The following is a 19,680-nucleotide window of genomic DNA, read 5'->3' as shown; positions in this document are numbered from 1 at the left end:
CCCTCTGACCGAGCCGCGCCAACAGCCTGTAAATGGGAGGGAGATGGGGACAATGGCGTCAACTGGAGGCCTGGAGGTTCCTGGTGCGGAACCATCACCACCACCTCTGTTTGTTCATTTGTACAAAGAGGAGAATCAAGTTTCATTGAACAATCACACTGATATCCACCCTTCCAAGACCCCAACATAGCTTCCCCACCCGCCCCACATAGTACAATCAGAGTTGGTTTGACCCCACCATGCTTCTCCTATTAAGTGCCACGAAAGCTTCCAGTTTAAAGGCTTTTCAGTCATCGTCGACATCATTATCATCATCCATTCAGAATACAAACATATCTGTTACTCTGATATTATTCAATCTAACAATCATCATCAACATCCATATCATAATCATCAAACTATTTCCACTCAAACACACGTCTACAAATCTAGATATTACTTCTTATCGATCAATGGAAATAATACATTTTTGATTGGACACTAATGGTTTTGTTGTCAAATATAACACTGATTTGAAACATTGTAAAATGAAACAGCATACTTCATTATCCAAGTGCTCAAGTACACCTATTGTTGTAATCTGTATTCAACTTTACAATCCTTTAGCAGTGCTGTGCCATGCAAGTGTTTCCAATGAGAAAAAAAAAGTCTGCAGAATAATAATAACTATAACAATTTTGGTTCATTTTGCCTTTCTCTGACCTTCCTGTAATCATAAGTGATTAAAACACGCACATACAGACGCACACCCACACAGGCACAACACACCCAAAGAGCAAATGCAGCCTCGCTGTGCAAAATGTGAAAAAACACAGACTACAAAACCGAACAAGGAAACAAACAGGAAATGAACAGAAGTTATCTCTTGTCGTTATTTAAAGAAAAAAAAAGCAATACAGACAATATCAAAATATGAAATTGGAAACATTTCAGGTGTCATTCATGCATCAGTGGATTTGCACTGAATTGGGGAGGGGGGGGGGGGCGGCACAGTATTTGCACCTCATGTCTTTCTCTATCAGATGGCAAACACAATTACACCTCAGGTACATTCTCACAAGCCATCTGATGTTACCAGTTCCTCTTCGAGACATGATGCAGCATTATAATGAGATGGTCATTCAAACCAACATCAACTAATCATACTTTCATATGTGCCCATGAAAACTGGTATGAAAAGGCAATTTGTTGCCCTTCAATTACCTATTTACAGCTATTATCTCCAAGCTTAAAGCTCACAGATCATTGCATGGATGCCTTCTCTGTAAACAAACTATTGAAAAATCATCTTCCAAAATCAGCACCTGCACTGCAACTTTTTAGTAATGTGCCTATTAGAGTCCCCTTGACTCGTCCAGTTCAACTGGTTGAGGATACTGGGCCTTTGGATTAAAAGAATCTTTTTTTGTTCAGTGCAAGCTCACAAAAATACATGCTGGCTGGCTGGATTCATCTCTTATGAACCACTTGTTCATAAAATTTCAGCTTGGTCTTCAAGTGCTTATTTATTATACTGGCTTCTAGCGTGCAGAGCAGACTGGCAGGTAGCAGAATTTTAACAGCATTTTCTCTTACCAATGTTTCACTTTCACAAAACAGATGGCCTCATATTTTGCACGGCACAAAGGTGATAAGAACAGCTTGTTTAAGTCTGAGAGAAACAAACAGGCTCAGAGATGTGGACTTAGATTAGAGTCAGACTCCAACACATGAATCTAATGACTTTGGACACGACAAAATCAAATTTAACTTGCCGCTAACATCAGCGGCTTGTGACCTCACTTGAACTTTAGTCTTTTGACACCAAGCCTCAAGATTTTAAAAACATGTTAATAAAGCTAAAGCCTCTGTATGTGACTCGAGTGTCAAACAGCAGCATCCATATTTTGGTGAAACTACAGCTGCAACTGTTGACATCAGAATGAGCACACATACAGAAGGTGAAGAAGTGGATAAAGTTACAGGAGTAGTTTAGTGTCTTTTAAACGCCACTTTTCAAGACTAAAGGTGTTGAGTATCTGATCATAAGGACATATTTTAGGTGCAGTATCGCTTCAAGCTACAGTAAGAAGAAGCTTAGCATCTCTGCTAACATAAAATCAATGACCCTCAACACAGTCAGTGTGCTATGATGGTATTTATCAAAGATTTGGTGTCCTGAATGTTATGTAGTAAAATGAAAGACTTGAAGAAGAAAGGGACAAAAAACAGTGTCTTTACATAATAAGTATACTTATTATGTTGACTATCTAGTTGACTAGTTGGTTGAAGTCCTGTTATTATGGATCTTTACAGTGTTGTTAAAGATTTTAATTGGCATTACATTTGGTGAAAAGGTCACAATGACATCTTAGGACTTCAAACTTAGTACAACAGAATTTTGTTGTGATTTAGGACTTCAGTAACAAGACTTGAGTCTTACTTGTGACTTGCAAAACAGTGACTTTGTCCCAACCTCATCACTGTCAGACAAAATGCCTGAACACGAAAATGCTGACTTTACATACATTCACGTTACCTTCCTGCTACTCAGCTCCTCTCACAGATTCCACCTAGCTGGCTACAATTACTGTAGTGCACACACACACGCACGCACACGCACATGCACGCACATGCACACACACACACACACACACACACACACACACAAACAGAGCCACGGGCACACACAGAGTTTAAAACACACCCAGTTTGGCCAAAACAGTTCATATCACAAACACATTATTGCGAATTAAGTGTGCTTTTTTTTCGATTTCAATTAAAAGTCTTCTAAAAACAATTGGAATAATGACATGCAAATGAAAAAACAATTTAAAAAGGGAATCATAAAAAAAGAAGTTTTTAGGCCTTGGCATGGGCCAGACAAACATCTGCATTGTCCACACATCAATCCTACATTCTTATCACACAGATAATACACACCAAGCACCAGGAGTGTTTCAGTCTCACATTGGCTTCACAGTCAGTTTTATAGAGGGGAAGGGTGGATAAAGGTCAGGTAAAGGATTTGTGAGAGAGATGCTAAGCCTAAATTGTCATTTTTAAATACATTGTTTGATCAGAGATAGCTGATTAGAGAAAATCCAACTCTCCTTTCATCCGAGGATGACATCCGAACACTAAAACCTTCAGTGTCAATCCCAAACTGTCACTGATTTGTGGAAACCCCATGCAAGGAGAGAGGACAGGGTGAGGTCGAAGATGGTTTGGGTTCCTGACCAGATGCTCATTGTTTTCAAGAGTGTGTAGATAGAGAATCAGTCTGAATTCTGTACAATTCATTCCCCTTTGAAACTGCAACAGGCAGCAAGCCCCTGCAGACAAATAAAGAGGCAGAGTTCAACGTCTCAGTTCAACGTCTCAGCTCCACCACACACAGTAAAGGACAGAAGAAGTGTATATTTCACAGTTGGCTAACACTGAGGCATACTGCTTCATGGTTATCCAGGGTCTTCCTAGCCCTGTCCTCCACCTAACACCTATCCATCTTATTAATTCTCACTCACTACTTGACTGAGTTGCAGCTGAAGATCATTAGGGCTCTTCTGAGGGCCCTTAAGAGGGTTCTTGTGGAGTAGTATGCCTCTGAAGTGCCCTTGGCAGGCTGGAGTGTGTGTCGTGCTAGCAAACTTATTGCCAGCTGATGAATTCCTCTGTTGAGACAGACAAGGATGGGGAGTGGGGGGGGGGGGGGGTTCAGGTCAAGCACAGCAGGGACGTGTGAGTGACACAAAAGGACGAAGGTTGCCTCGCAGCTGAAGAGACGTTCAAGAATGGTTGCGGTGTTGTGGGTGCTGTGTGCTCAGTCGTGTCAAAGTTCACGGGGACGGTTTGTAGAAGAAGTGGCGGCGGGTAGATCAGAGGAGGTGGGGGGGGTGGGGGGGTGCAGCAGAGGCACAAAGAGGGGTGGACGAAGAGATGGTTTGGGAGAGGATGAAGGGCCGAGAGGATGAGGCGCAGCTACGCAGATTAAGTGAGGGTGATGTAGGCTGAGGCCTTCTCCTTCAGTTGTCTCAGACACAGATGACAGCTCCAGCTCCCTGGAACACAAACACACACACACACACGCACACACTGAGCACATCACGGATCGGAAGTTCAATCACTGCTATTGTAAAGCCCTGTGGATTAATCCCTCATTTCAGACAGAGTGTTAAGTAACACTGTAAATTAAAGCTCCATGTTAAAACACCACATGCTGTGCCAGTGGTTTGCAGATGGAGGGGATTTGATGACTAGTTTGGTTTAGATTTGGGCATGGGATTTGTAACATTAATTAAACATCAGATGAAAAATACAAGTCTCAGCCTTAAGTATATATAGATCCTACTGTATTGTGCCTAAAGGTGTTGCGTAAGCATTTGAGCACAGTGCAGTAAATATAATAATATATAATTTTACAGCTCACAGGACTGTTCTTGAATGTAAACCTAAAATAACCATGTGCTGTATTAAAAAAAACGTTTCTTGTAAATCATAAGCATTGCATGTGTGGGCAGAGCCTGACACTGTTAGTGAGTGTTGAACACAAGTGTCACTGCTACGGTATGTTCAGCCAAGTGACACTTTTGCCATGGAAACAAATTATTTTTCACAACTCGTTTCCATGACAACGTCATCAAACATCCTAAGGCAGCCATCTTATGTATAGTAGGCAAATTATTTGATTTAAACAGCTGTAGCTATTCAATTTCTGTGATGAGGGCTGCAGTTTCCCTCTAGCCCCGTGTGTTCAGATTAAGATTAAATAAATCTGCTCCCACAAAAATACAGAAGTAATAGTAGTCCTGAGGGCCCCGCTACATTAAAAAGTCAAACATTTATGAATCGTTCACTGTTTTGACCACATGTTTCACTCTGCTCACTAAGACTGTCTCCCCAGCTGCAGTGCAGACAGTTACATAATTCTGCACTAACAAAAATGTTCTCAGATGAGTTTCCTTGGACTTTGCCATCTGACCAAACGAACACCTGTGAAGTCAGAAGTCCTTGACATGAACTTGATTGAGAGGTACACAGTGTGTTTTATCGAGGAACCATTGTGTTTGTATTCAACTTATTTCTTGCTAGCGCTGTTGTGTTACATACCCTCTGGTGGTTCAGACATGGGAGGGCTCAGACAGTACATGTGGTAGCCTCTGTCACAATCATCGCAGAACAACAGCTGGTCCTGGAACAAAAGGAGAATACACAGATCAACAGATGTTATTATAAGAGGCCAGATTTTGACACAACAGCAGATGTTTGAACAGTGGGTATGTTACTTGGAGATATGAATGTATAGAAATTTCAATGAATATACTGTATGCCTTTCTTATTTTTGAATTGTGTATCCATTATCTATGTGTAAACCATGTGGTGATTGTACATAGTTAAGAATGAAAAAGAACAGCATTTATTTCAGGTTGACATCTATGTATCTTTGAAATATTTGAGTTTTAAATATGTTTCGTGGGTCCAAGTTAAACTGATTGTGCATTAAAGTCTGTGAGCAAGATACTGAAATTAAACTAGCTACTTAACATTATTCCAGCAATAACTTAAAAGATTTTCTAATATGTTTGTTCTACAGTATATGCAGGAGTGTATGTTTATGTGTGTATATAGAATTGACTGTCTTACGTCATTCTCAGAGGTGCCACACAGACTGCAGGACTTGCACTCGATGCACTGCCAGCGATAAGTCCTCACCGCGGCCGTCATGTTCACTGTGAACTGCAGACAGGACGGGTGGCCTGGGTGCACGCACACACACACACATACACATATACACACACACACACACACACACACACACACATACACGCCCACACAACGATTTTCACCATCGCTTCCTGTATTTTGAGGACAGCCATCCATCATCCACCTATTCTACAATATCTATCCATCAATTTGATTTCTTTTCATGAAGGATGATGTATTTATATTTGAAGGGGAACTCAACAGTGGTGTTTTGCAGATGTGAACATTGTATTTCTCGAGATAGCTGAAATCATTTTTGAACAGCTGTCTTTTTTTCTTTTTTGGTTGAATTTTTGAAAGATCATAATATTCAACAAAGGAACTGTATTATAAGCTTGAAACATCTCAGGAAATATTACCAAAGAAGTGCTTTTGATTTGGTCTTGATAACTGCATAGTACTTAAATTTGAATAAATGTGGTAAGGAATTCCAAAACATTACCACAAATGCAGTCATATGTTTTCCAATGTAGTCCACTTTTCTGCCTTTTAAAGTATATTTTATCCCTCTTCACCCTATTTTAGTGATATAGTTTTTCTCAATAATTCCCTCAGGTACTATTACAAGATCACAACACAGAAATTGTTACGCCATCCTCATTTCCTGACCTTTATTTGTCTTGTTTTTGAGTGGTTATAAAGAAAAGGACCATACCAGTGTTTTGCATGCTTTAGCCCATACACTACAAATCACATACATCTTTTTGGTTCTCTTTTTTTATTTTTTAGATAGAAAGAAACATGTGGGGTGACAATATATACAATACATACAATCAAATTATAAATACACAAATTCTGCACCATATGCAATCTCTGCATGTATACATACATCCAGAATGTACAAACACAGGTAAATACCATACCCATCCTGACACCCAACCTAACAAAAAAATCAATCTATAATATAGAATTTAAAGTATTTGAAATCAGAAAAAAATTATACAACTAGATTAAAATAAAACATCATACGCAAATAAAATGTATTTCCAGCCATTCACAACCAAAATGCATAGTGAGGGGAAACCATTCTCTCACAAATGTATCTTAGGTTCCTTTTATCACAAAATAATAATAAAAAAAATACACAATGGAAAGGCATGCAGCATACAACATGATTCTAAACAATTTTGTGTTTTTTCCAGATGAGAAGGTCACACCAAGAATACATTTTATTGAGTCCATTCATATTTTATTGCCAAGATCAGAACATTGTGATCAGTGGACATGGCCCCATAAAATAAGTGCCAGATTGTTATGCTTTAACTCTGGCACACTGTAAAGCATTTACTATATAATCATATTGAATTGTGTAGCTATACTGTGAGTCACATGCAATTTGTTTGTTATCTTATATTGTATTTCATGTGATTTGTCTGATATATTGATATTCTTGGCATCATACAAAACTTTGCTCCAAGCCTGATCATCCAGAAGTCCCAAACTACATTAACTGTTCATTATAGTCTTGTGGTTCATGAGCAATTTACTGCGTGCCGATGCTTTAAAACTAAAGTTTGAACGTGGGTTTAAAGCAAATAGCAATAGAAGTTTGTGAGATTTCAGCACATATTACATTACAGCCACTGTTTTCCAAAGCACACATCACTGAGAATTGTTAGGTTTTCTACCTTCCAGTCCAGTGGTTTCTATTCCTTTCTGCTGCCAGCAGAAAAAATAACTTGTAAACACTTGAAACTTAAGATTATAATTGAAGTATTGCACTGAATATCAAGTACGTTGCCTTTGAATGGTAGTACTGTGTACATTTTTCAAATCAATCTTCAAACTTCAATCTTCAAAGTTATATGAATGTCATTTCTAAGTGCTTTGGCCCTTCAGAACAAAACCTTGCTAAAGAAACACCCCTGAACAATTCAAACTATTCAAATACCCAGGGCTGCATTTCTGGATGAAGAGAAAAATCTCCATTAAAGTTTATGCTTTCACTGTACACATTTTGTCCTTCAGGGCCACAATAGTTAAAGAATTGGCAATCTTATGCAAATTTCAAATTATTTTCATACTGCATTGACATAAAAAGGAAACCAATGGCTGACTGGAAGGTGAGAAAACACTTCAAAAACCTGAAACATTACAGCAAATGGCTATCAATAATGTTAGGCATACTGTACATGATTTGTAGAAGATGGGCTAAAACAAGAAACATTGGTATGGTCCATCCATTTTGAGTGTTACAGGAATCGACACTTGCATTCATTTATTTTGCAAATTTGAAATCTACACTCAAAGGAGACATTTCAAAACTGTGCATCAACAGAGGACCGCCTTTCTCCTGCCAAACATCCCCTTCAGCTTTGCCCTACCTGAGCGTCCACAGTCCGCACAGGAGATAAGGTCTTCAGGACAGCCGGTCTTCTTTGAGCCTCCGAGGCAGAAGTCGCAGTAGCCGTTGGCGATCACTGAGCCATCCGGTGCTTTCTTGGCTGGGTGGGGGAAAAAAACAAACAAAAGAGAAGCAGGTAAGGAAGGTTAGGAATTCATGTTGTTGCCACCTGTGCTCTTGGAGGAAGGGGGAAAAAGAGCAGAGTGTAAAGTCATAAGTCAGTGTTATAAAATGTTGCCCTGGAGTGATGGAGCTATATCAATCTCTAGACAGCAAGACAGATTAGGAAAGGAAAGACGATAACAGATCAACAGAGCAGCCAAGAGAGAAAAAGAGTTGTAGTGTGGTGACAGAGAGTGATTAGGGGTGAAACGTAAAAATGCTGAGATGTAAAACAAGGAAGAAGAAAGGAGATGTGCGTCTACAGTGAGTCCCTGTTGCCAGACTGCGCACCATCCCAGCTGGGACCAACGCTCCGTCTAACGCTCTCTTTTTCCATCTGTTTGCTTTGGTAAAAACAAGCACCGGTGCCTGCTGGTGCTGGAGCCTGGGACTCACCAAATCCCAAGCACTCCCAGGAAGTGGCATAAAGGCAGGCACGAATCAGGGATGTCCGATGGGAGCCCCTGGGGGTATGGTAAATATTGTCAGGAGTGGAGGAGGAGGATGAAGAGGTGGAATGGAAGAAAGAAAGGAGAAGTGTGTGTGCTGGGAGGCTGTTGGGACAGACCTGCTGTCATGCTGTGCTCTGGGAAGTAAGTGCTCCACATGAAGCCGTTTCATAATAATTATTAACAAGAGAGAAACTCCCCCTGTGTGTGTGTGTGTGTGTGTGTGTGTGTGTGTGTGTGTGTGTGTGTGTGTGTGTGTGTGCGTGTGTGTGTGTGTCTGCCTGTCTATCTGTCTGTCTGTCTACTAGTCTGCCTGTCTTAGTGCTGTTGATTGCATAATCATTTTAATGGAAGCAATCACATAACCACTGCAGACTATTTTGTATGTGTGGTTTATTTTCTAAGATGTAATGCACTGGACAGACCCTTCACAGTGACTCACCAGGCAGGACAGAGCAACAGTAAATAGAATAGAGTGGATTACACAGGTACACACACACACACACACACACACACACACACTTATAGGCACACGTATAGGCCTGTTGCAACTAACTATATTGTCATTATTTTCAGACAATTTTGCGCCACTGTTATAAATATAAGTTAATAGCATAATAATGCAAATACACACTTTTGAGGAGCAATTAACTTTTAAATCTAAAGAGTATTCAGACATTGGAATTGTAATGTAATATCCTAAACAAATAAAACCTAAATAAAATAAAAGCACACAACCAAAACTATGAGTAAAAGGCAGTCTCAGGCTCTGTTAACAAAAATTGCACTTGAACATGTGGGTATAGAAAGGCATTCATTCCTAAACAGGCAATATGCTGCCAATACCATTACTCAGTGGTTAGGACCTTTGTTAACAAAAAGCGCAAATGAACAATATATTAGCTATACGATAGATATAAATAACATCAAGTTGTAAAACAAAGTGACGTGTTTGACATGACAAAGTTAGTTTAGGACTCCTCTGTTAAGAGTTTATGGACATAACAAAAAGGCACAGATGCCTCGGCTAATCTGTATTTTAACTGCTAGCAAGATTCTGAGCAAGGACCACCAACATGTTTATCTTGTGAGGAAACAATGTTGCCAGCTTTGCTACTAAAGAAAATCTTTCATTATTATCATGCCACCACATCAAGGGATCAGCCGATGCATCATGTGCTTCCTCTTGGATGAACTGGAGGTCAAAGTGTTTGTAGTTCTACAGCTATTTTGCACTCATCCAATGCCCAGGTTGCTAAAGCAGACAATGTCATCGGTATGATGCTGGGGTATGTATCTATCTATGTATCTATCTATCACTTTGACTACAGGGTCCAGTCAGCTGTTATGTATGTCTTGTATGTATGGGATCATATTTGGGTTTGACAACACGTTTAGCAATCAAGGCTAGACGTTAGGCAGTTTTTGAGATGTACGTTTTCTTTGGAAATTTGTACTGCCCATCAAATACTGCCCGTTTGCAGCATTTCTTTAAATGCTGTTTTCTTGTTTTGTTTTTTTATCATGTTGAATGGCTGCATCTTTTTGGCTCCCGTGAGGCACACTATCATTGAGTGTGAGCCATTTCGTGCTGTCACGTTTATATTTTTGTAATAGCCAAATGTCGGGAAGGGCAATCTCCATTTCCAACTGCGTTTTTTATTCCCAGGTTAGAAAACTGGATGGGATCTTGTTTTAGATGAGCTTTTAGATTAGTTGTATTGACATTTTTCATGACACTGTTTTTGAACAAAGTCAACATACCAGCTCGTTCACATTGATGGGCTCTTCTGTCTCATTCAGTTTAAACCCAAAATGTTCCTACATAAGAGGTGTGCAATGCAGTTTTGAAACCAAGTCCATTTAGACTTATTCTTGCACACTTTACAGCTGGAATCATGCAGTTGTGGGGAAGACACCTATTAGCCTAATACCACAACCTGTGTTTATTGACTGCATCTACAATAACATGTGTGAGGCTTCACATTATTATAATTCACTTCATGATAATAAGGAGGCTCCACATTACATGACTAAAATGATGATAATAATAAACACAAAGTGAGGTATGCTAACCATCAAGTAAGGAGATTTATCAAAATTATTATTTAAAATAGACAAACCACACACAATAAGTTGTTGTTTATCATGTTGCCTAAAAAGTTGGTGACATTCTTATGTAAACAAACACGTAATACAATGGGAAATATCGAGGTCAGCAAAAATGATCGAGGTCATGTCCATATATCATACGATAAGTGGACAACGTAATTATCATGACAGGCCTACACACATAGAAAGCCATTCATCCTGCAGAAAAACAAAAGATAAGCACACGCAGGCACACAGACTGACAGATATGTAGGTGATACTGTGTGTTAGTATGTGTGCTCACATGAGAGACAGAGAGGTCATTAATCCACCCAGTCCAGGGTGGAGTTTTGTTTGGCCGGAAGGGGGAGGGTGGGTGAGGAGTGGGTGAATTTGATGGAAAAGAGGGTGAGAAAGAAAGGAGGAGTGAGAGAGCGATTGGGTTTCTACTCCACAGGGTCTGGCTTTAATCCTCTGGGAAATAAAATAATAAAAAATACTCTCTGATCAGGATGAGAGACAGACAGACAGAGAACGGAGGAAGGGAGGGAAATAATAAGCTGTACCTGCTACTGCAGAATTCAACAGGGTTACTACATGCCGAGCAAAAAACCAAAAGCAAGATGCAGTGATGTACACTGTGAGAAATGAAACTGGCCTTCAGACTCAAACAATGGTGCAATCATGAGTAACAAGGATGGTAAACTACTGTTGATCGACTGCCAATAGAAATAATATAATGTACTTAAAATATACTTCTTACCAGGATGTACACTAAGTATTTTCTGTTCTGATTTACAGTCTGCTTATGTGAGATTAAAACAACTACTGAGCTGCGTGGGTTGTCCTGACCGTGGCTACAAACAATCACTTTCTCCACATTACCTGAAATTCACAATTTAGTATTTTAAGACAGATGGCTTTATCCCCATAATTCTCAATAATCTCTTTTGCCAGAGATAATATTATGAAATCTTGATGGTGTCAGCTTTTTCATTATAGAAAATATCTTTAGCTGCATGTCATCAGGTCTCTCAAGGGTTAGACAGATATGTCCAGATGGTCAGACATCAGACAGTATCTTCCCTACTAAGGAAGGATCCTCTGCTTGTATGTATGTATGTCCTTCATGTATCTCTTCAACCATTCATCCAACAGATTCCACACTTGGCGGGTGGGTGGCTGGGGACCCAAGTATGTGCCAAATTTAGTGCAATTTGACACTGAATACATTTAATATCAATAAACTTTGAATAAAACAATCAGTTTGCTGCTCCACTCTGTGCAAATGACATGTAGCTATACATGTAAATTGAACTGAAAATGAATACGTCCATCAAGCTAGTGGCTGAGCTCCATTACCAAAATACAAAATGTATAGAATACTGTATATAAATATAAATCCAACACATCCCAAAAGTCTGTATATTTTCAGCTAACAGTTCATACAGCCATGGCAGCAACTCTGTGAAGTCGTAGCTTTAGTACAGTGGTGCTTTAAACTTTAAAATTTGCTACTGTCAGCATGCTAACATTTTCACAATGACAAGCTAACATGCTGATGTATATCAGGTATATTGTTTATGTTCCCCATTGTCATTTAGCGTGTTAGCATACTAACATTTGCGTATTAGCACTAACTACAACTGAGACAGGAAATACTGTTATTTTTGTTGGTATTTGGTCATGAATAAAAGCATCAGTATGAAAATATAAAGCATAAGATTTTAATTTTAATTGGACAAATATAACGTTTGACCTGAGGAGAAAATTAAATTCACCTCTTGAGGCAAATACGTGATTATGGACAATATAAATAAAACTGACTAGATCACCAAAGATGTTACTATTTATCATGAATTGGAAGACATGAATTTCATTTCATTATAAATTGGCAATCTTTCCACTATCCACGGCCAAAATAACAAAACACCTCACAGTTAGCATGGCTAAAAGAGGCTTTGAAACCCGTGTTCAAAACTGTGTGCAGAGTTCCTGCTCTGAATGGTAAACAGAATAACATAAGAACAGAGTGATACAGGATGAGCATACAGTATATAAGTGTATTTACTTTTTAAGAAACCAACACAGCTAGATGTTTACTGAGTTGAGCAGAAGGATGTTTAAAGCTGTAGAGACATATGTGGTGTGCAGGCCTGGAGCCAACGCAAACACGTTTTTGTCTTCTTGTTCTGGTCAAATAAATTGCTTTTATCTTCTCTGCTTTTATTTGGGCTCGCTGCTACTGATTGGGCCCCACAATCCCTGGTGGGATAAACTAGACAGGCACACATGTGGATACAGCCCCACACACACACACACACACACACACACATGAAACACATTCAAACTACGTTTTATCTGTGTCTGTGTACTACGGTAATGTGTGTACATCTCTGCTGCACGCCTTTGTATTTGTGCATGTGCGAGTACATGTTGTGTGTGTGTTCGTGCGTGCTCGAAGGCCCCAGAGAGTGAATCAGCAGGTCCTGACGCATGTGAGTGAGACGGGGCTGCCCACTGGCCTGCCTGTGTGGAGGAAAAAAACTCCATCAATGATTAAACGCCTGTGGCCATGTTTCAAAACCCGCCTGCAACCATAGACACGCCATCACCGACCACCGAAGGGAGGGAGGGGAGGATGAGGATTGTGATGGAGATGAAGAGAGTGGGAGAATAAAAGGAGTTAGCTAATGAGCAAACTAAAAAGGATAAGCCAGGTTGAAAAATGAGAGACTCAAGAAAGAAAGATGGCACAAGTCTTTTTTTCTTTCTCTTCCTCCTAACCCCCTCATTACCCTCACCTCTCCTTCTGTCCCTCCTTTTTCCTCTTTCACTCCAAAATCTTTACCTGCTCTCCTTCGCTTTTTTCTTTTTTTAAATTTCGTACGTCCGTATCTCCCCTCCTCTACCTGATCCTCCTCTCCTCTCCCTCCCCGCCTCTCCTCTTCCAATTACCAGGAGGAGTATGAGCAGAACCGCACACTTCACAGCTTTCAAGTGTTGGAGAGAGATCCTCCTGGGAATTATCCAGCAAGAGATGAATCCTCAAATGCTCCTCACCCCCTACAGCCCCCCCATCCCCCCCCCAAACCTCTCCCTCAACACCTACCCTTCCCCATTCTTCCTCCCTCTCTGCTTATGATTTCAATCCCTCCACCCAAACCCCCCAGTCTCATTCTCTCCTTTCCTCCTCCGTGTAGCCACCTTGTGTTGTTATTTCCCTTTCTTTCCTCTCCTCACTTTTAGCAAAAATAATTGTATATATTCCTACATTTCTTATTTCATGTTCATATTAATATTACAAATACAATTCAGGGATTTGATAATGAATGGTAGTCTTTCTTACAAAAAATACCACATAAATGCTGTTAAAAACCATGTGTGTTAGTTTATTTAGGTGAAGAAGTAGGAGAATGATCTCAACCCATAAAGGGACATTTGATTCTTGGGTTTTGATGGAATAATTAAAGGATACACAACACGGTTACTCCAAGATGAGCTTCGCTAGACAGCAACAGTCACCCTCTATTTGCACTGTTAAAACATATCTATTTAAAAAAGACTTTTAATACTGACACCGAAGTTCACATTGTGGTTTGAGATACAAATCTTCATTCTCAAAGACTATTCACAAGTCAATTAAGATATTGAAAATGCTTTCACCTCTGAAACAACTGACATTATCTCAACCTTTTGACAGAATAATTTATTTGAGGAAGATATTGTGACTGATTATTTGACTAAAAGCTAGTGGGGTTTTTTTTAGTAGCAAGACAATAGGAGCTATGCTATGTGAAAAAAAAATCATTCATTCCTTTTACCTCTGGCAAAATTGAACAATCGCCAGCATTCTCCCTCACTTTCTTCCTCCAGAATTTCTCATTTTACGAGCTCCCAATCTCTCTTCTTCTTCTTCCCCCTTTTCCTCTCTCTCTCTCTCCTCCATCTCCCTCCCAGACTCTGGGTTGGAACCAATACCACCAGCCTGACTATAGCTGGTCGATAATCTCATCCTCTGGCCGGCCGCAGTGGAAGCCTCATCAACTTAGCGCTTCCATCCGAGTGTATTACCCCTGCCTCCACACACACACACACACACACACACACACACACACACACACACATGCACACACAAAATAGGCCTACCTGTTGACATTCTTGACTTTGTATTTCACCTTTCATTTCTATGTTTTAATTTTCTATGTTATGCTTTTTCTCCTCTCTTTAGCCTTCTTTCTTTTCTACATTTTTTTCAATTTGACAACATATAAAACATATTAAACCAAAAACTTGCTGATTTAATATGCTTCTATGAGTTTCTATTGTATCCTATTCTGCTCTTTTCTGTCAAGTGAATACAGTACAGGAAAGCTCAGCCATTAACAAAGAGACACAAGTTGCCGTGGTTACCAACATCACAAAAATATAAACTTGGTTAATCAAGACTGAGGTTTAGATGGGAATTTACAGTTCATGGTTGAGTGTGTATGTTTCCACTTTCAGAGTGTATCTATTCTTTGCAATTAAAGAAGGCAACAAACACTCCAGCACTGGGGAAAAACAGTGAGGACGAGGAGGAAGAAGAGAATAAGGAGGAGGCAGGAAAGGATTTCAATATGAGATGAACCAAAGGGGGAAAATAAAATGGAGAGAAGGAGAGAGAAGAAGAGAAGGAAAATGAGGAAACACAAAGGAGTGAGAAGGAAAGTAGGCAAAAAAAAAGTGGTTCCCGTTGTATCGGAGCAGCGGTGTGTGAAAACACACACTCTGCACTCCTGTCGCCTCGCTGCTTAATGAGGAGAGCCTCTCAGGAGTAGTGCGCACACATGCGCGCGCACACACATACGCACACACATACGCACACACACACACGATTTACAACCAAGCCTTTGCATAATAACTTTTGCTGTCCAGTTTCAGTCCCATCCCCCACTTGCTCTCTTTAATGTGATGAATGAGAGTCCTTGTGCCCCTCGTCCAGCCACACACACACACACACACACATACACACAAATACACACATAACATACACACCACATAATTACATTTAATGACAATTAAGATATTGTATATATGTTATCAAGATAGACCAGGATAAACAATTACACAGAAAAACACAACTCAAATGTACATTCATGTACATTCAGACACAAAAAGCTGAAATGCTCAAGGAGACATCTTCAGGTTTTCTATGCAGACAAGGAGGCACAGATGCAGTCAGATGGAAACCGTCAGTCACAGATGAAAAGTCGCTGCCTTCCTTTCTCTCTCCATCTTCCTCCCCTCTCTCTCTCTATTTCTCTGTTTCTCCCATCCTCTTCCTCTCTCTTCCTTCTTTGCACTTTCATGCGTTCTCATTATTGCCGCTGCTCTTTCTCCCTCTGATTCGATCTCTTCTCTGCGCTTCATTTTTTTCCTGCTTCCCTTTTCCTTATTTGGTCTCTCCATCTATTTTTCCCCTCTCTGCTTTACTCTCAAAGAGGAAATTGGAATTCTTTCCTGCAATCCATCTGTTGTCACACTAATGCCTGCACCAGTGCCATTCTTCCTCTTCTTGCTTTTCCCAATTTCTTCTCCTTTTCCTCCCTGCAACCACCAAACCTACCCCACCCCTCACCCTGATACACAAACACACACACACACACACACACACACACACACAGACACAGACACACACACACGTACTACTTTCACTCATGTCCAGTCAGCAGGTTGCGTAACTCCCAGTGCATTGTGGGTCTGAATGCATGCATTTGTGTGTGTGCGTGTGTGTATGTGTGCGCGTGCGTGCATGTGTGTGTAATGTGAGCTTGTGTGCAGAGATGACATTGCAAAGTAAAGAGGACAGAGGCAGTTTTGGTGCATAATAAAACTTGATCTATGGCTGCTTTGTAATCACACTGACCCGCAGAAACAGACACACACACTCACACACAGACACACACACACACACACACAATCCTTCAGGCTCTGCAGTCTGCAGATACGTGCGCATACAATGAATAGACACCCATACAAATAAATCTCACGTGCGCACACAGACACACTAACTCCTCCATAAATCATGCATGTAAAGGAATCACACACAGACACAAATACACACATCTTACAGTCTGTGCGTATGGTTTGCACACGTGTACTCACATTTGCAGACACTTAAAAAGAACAACTTAGCCAGTACAGGCTTGTGTCCCTGTTGATGAAGAGTTAAAATGCAAATTATTAATCCTATTTTGTTCCAGAGAGAACTGGCTGAGAATGTGACTGTGAAATCCTGTTTGAATTGTGCCCAACCTCACATGGTCCACTATACCGTGTGTCAGCGTCTGTTGAGGGAAACTTGTTAACAAAATGAACTAGCTGGGCTGAAACAAAACATCAGTATATAAAGGAGAGTTTTATTCATTTATTTATTCATTTATTTTTATAAAGGCTTTTTTTTCAGTAGAGATTTGAGTTGGATTTGTCCCCATCTTTGGTGCTACTGTATGTGTGCTCTTTGCCGTGGTTTCTTGTAGGTGGTGCCCTTTTCTTTGTGTGTTGTTGACTATTGCTGCTCATGCTAACCACATGTCCAACTACTGTCTCCATGGCAATAACACTATAATATATGAGTGTTAAGATTAAAAGCTGATAAAGTTTTGTATTACTTCGGTGGATTAAATCACCATTGCATTATTTCAGTTATTATATATTTTTATGTTCATTGATGTTACAGCAGAAATAATTAATGAGCTCTGTATGAATGAACATGTTGAGTTGAGACATAATGACTTCCTCCTCTCCTCACTGTTTTTTACAGTTACAGTTACATTCAGTCATAGAGACAGACAAACAGAAAACAAGCAGACAGGTTGAGATGGATGGTGGGTGAAGGGTGGATTTTGGGTGGTGGTGGTGGTGGTGGTTTTGTGGGGAGGGGTGTTAGACCATGGTGGTGTGGGGGCTTATCCAAACACGGCCAAGAAAACTGAGCAACCACAAAACAACCAGCCAGCAAGCCACAGCACCACATCTTAAGACAGAATACCAAATGAAGCAGACTCCAGTATTACCCTGCCTTCACCACTCCAACTGTCTGGGGGAATCTATATGATGAATCATGAAGAGATTTTTTTTTCCTTTTTTTCTTCCCTCAGTCTATATAACTCTCTGCTTCTCGCTCTGCTTGTCTCTTTGTCTGTTTTCTCTCTCTCTTTCTCTCACTTCCCATTCTTTATGTTATTTTTAATGAACTCCTCTGTGCCCCCTCCGCTCCTCTCTCCACTCCTACAGTATACTTCAACTTCTCTCATTCTTCTTCTTTCTTCTTCTTCTTTCTTTCTATCTCTTCTCTTCCCTCCCTTTTTCTGTTTTCTTCATCTATACCTCTTCTCCATCCTTCCTTCCCTCCCTCCCTCCCTAACCGTCTCTCTCTTTTCAATGTACATAACAGTGTACTCTTTAGGAGGGAGCCCTGGCGGTATCTATGGCAACCAGATTGCTAGGCAACAGCCGTTTCCCTTCCTTTCCTGCGCCGTGCAGCAGCGGCAACAATCAACCAATCCAAAGCTGAGGAAGAATGCCGGTGTACGTGAAAAGTTCAGAACACATTCAGAAGGCACTGCATGCTGCCTATTTACACCTGTAGTAACTTAACATGCAGAAATAATACATACATGTACATCACCTCTTGGCATCACAAAACAGGAAATGAAAACTGAATGTGTCCTAAGAAAGAAATCCAGTTTTTCTACATAATAAGCCTGAAAAATATGATTTCAAGCGACAGGAAGGAACATTAGGAAGGTTTTACTGTGAATATGAGACACACAGGCAGTTTTACAGCTGTTGATGTGCACAGGCACACAAACACACATAGATGTAGGCACACATGTTCATTAACATACAATTACACATCTGCACATGCTGCTGGAGCCAAATGGAGAGACTCATTAAACATAAGAGTTTTGGGCAATTTGACAAACTTTGGCATCCTCCATTCTTAAAATCTGGTCATTGATTATAACATTTTATAGCAAAAAACATCTCCAAATAATCATTTGGAGATTACATTTACAACAAAAAGTGGCTTAAATTTAACAATTTATCACACCTATCAAATAACAACACATCACACATAAAGTCACAAGTCATCGCACCACTTTGTCCCCAGAAACCACTGTCAGAATTCAGGAAGTTTTGGTGGCAAACAGCATTAGATGCAGAGACTTAGCAGCTTAGGAGACTCAGTGAAGTGACAAAGACTCGAGTCCCAGCAGAGAAACACATCTGTATCTGCCCGGTGACACTGCTATAAATGGCAATGTAATAGCTCGAGCAATAAACACAACAGCACCTTTTGCTGTTGTTCAGAGGAGAAAGACTGATAGATGTAGAAGGAAAAAAAACAAGCAGCATTGCACATATGGAGTGACAACAGACACAGACTGGAGAGTGGCCATTTTAGGTATGCAGCGTTGTTTTATATTGATGTTGGTTGATCAAAATTCGTCCTTCACTCCTCTGTCTGCAGACAGCGGGAGGAGGCCATTTTGAGACAAAAGGCAAAAAAAAATAAATAAAAAAAACCTGGAGGGGGAAAAACACAACAACCAACAATGGTGAGTAGGAACAGAGGGACGCTGACCTTCAAAGGGCTCAATTACATGTCACACACACACACACACACACACATATACACACTCAAAGTTGGGCATGATTGCCCATACAGCACATTCACACGACTCAGTGACACACAGAAGCACAGACACACCGACAGAAGCATGTGTGCGCACGTGTAAGTGTGTGTGTGTGTGTGTGTGTGTGTGTTGTGTGCATTTTCAAACACACACACACACACAGAGTGAGCGTCCCTGCTGCTCCACACCGTAGGACCGTCTGTCCGTC

At 40.3% G+C, this 19,680-nt stretch overlaps 1 protein-coding gene across 2 annotated transcripts in view; it reads right to left on the bottom strand.

Annotated features, from left to right (window-relative positions):
- Positions 1 to 118: 118 nt before the first annotated feature.
- dpf1 (double PHD fingers 1) overlaps positions 119 to 19,680 on the bottom strand; it is a 49,318-nt gene continuing 29,756 nt past the window's right edge. For both annotated transcript variants that reach the window (XM_053320574.1, XM_053320576.1), the window contains exons 11-14: positions 8,067 to 8,186; positions 5,623 to 5,735; positions 5,089 to 5,170; positions 119 to 4,040 (exon numbers count right to left, since the gene is read on the bottom strand). In XM_053320574.1, the coding sequence (XP_053176549.1) occupies positions 3,970 to 4,040; positions 5,089 to 5,170; positions 5,623 to 5,735; positions 8,067 to 8,186 (386 nt within the window). In that variant the 3' untranslated portion in view covers positions 119 to 3,969. The remainder of the gene's footprint in view (positions 4,041 to 5,088; positions 5,171 to 5,622; positions 5,736 to 8,066; positions 8,187 to 19,680) is intronic.

This window comes from Scomber japonicus, chromosome 6, assembly GCF_027409825.1.
Source record: "Scomber japonicus isolate fScoJap1 chromosome 6, fScoJap1.pri, whole genome shotgun sequence".
NCBI lineage: Eukaryota > Metazoa > Chordata > Actinopteri > Scombriformes > Scombridae > Scomber > Scomber japonicus.
This window is presented reverse-complemented; position numbering and strand designations above follow the sequence as displayed.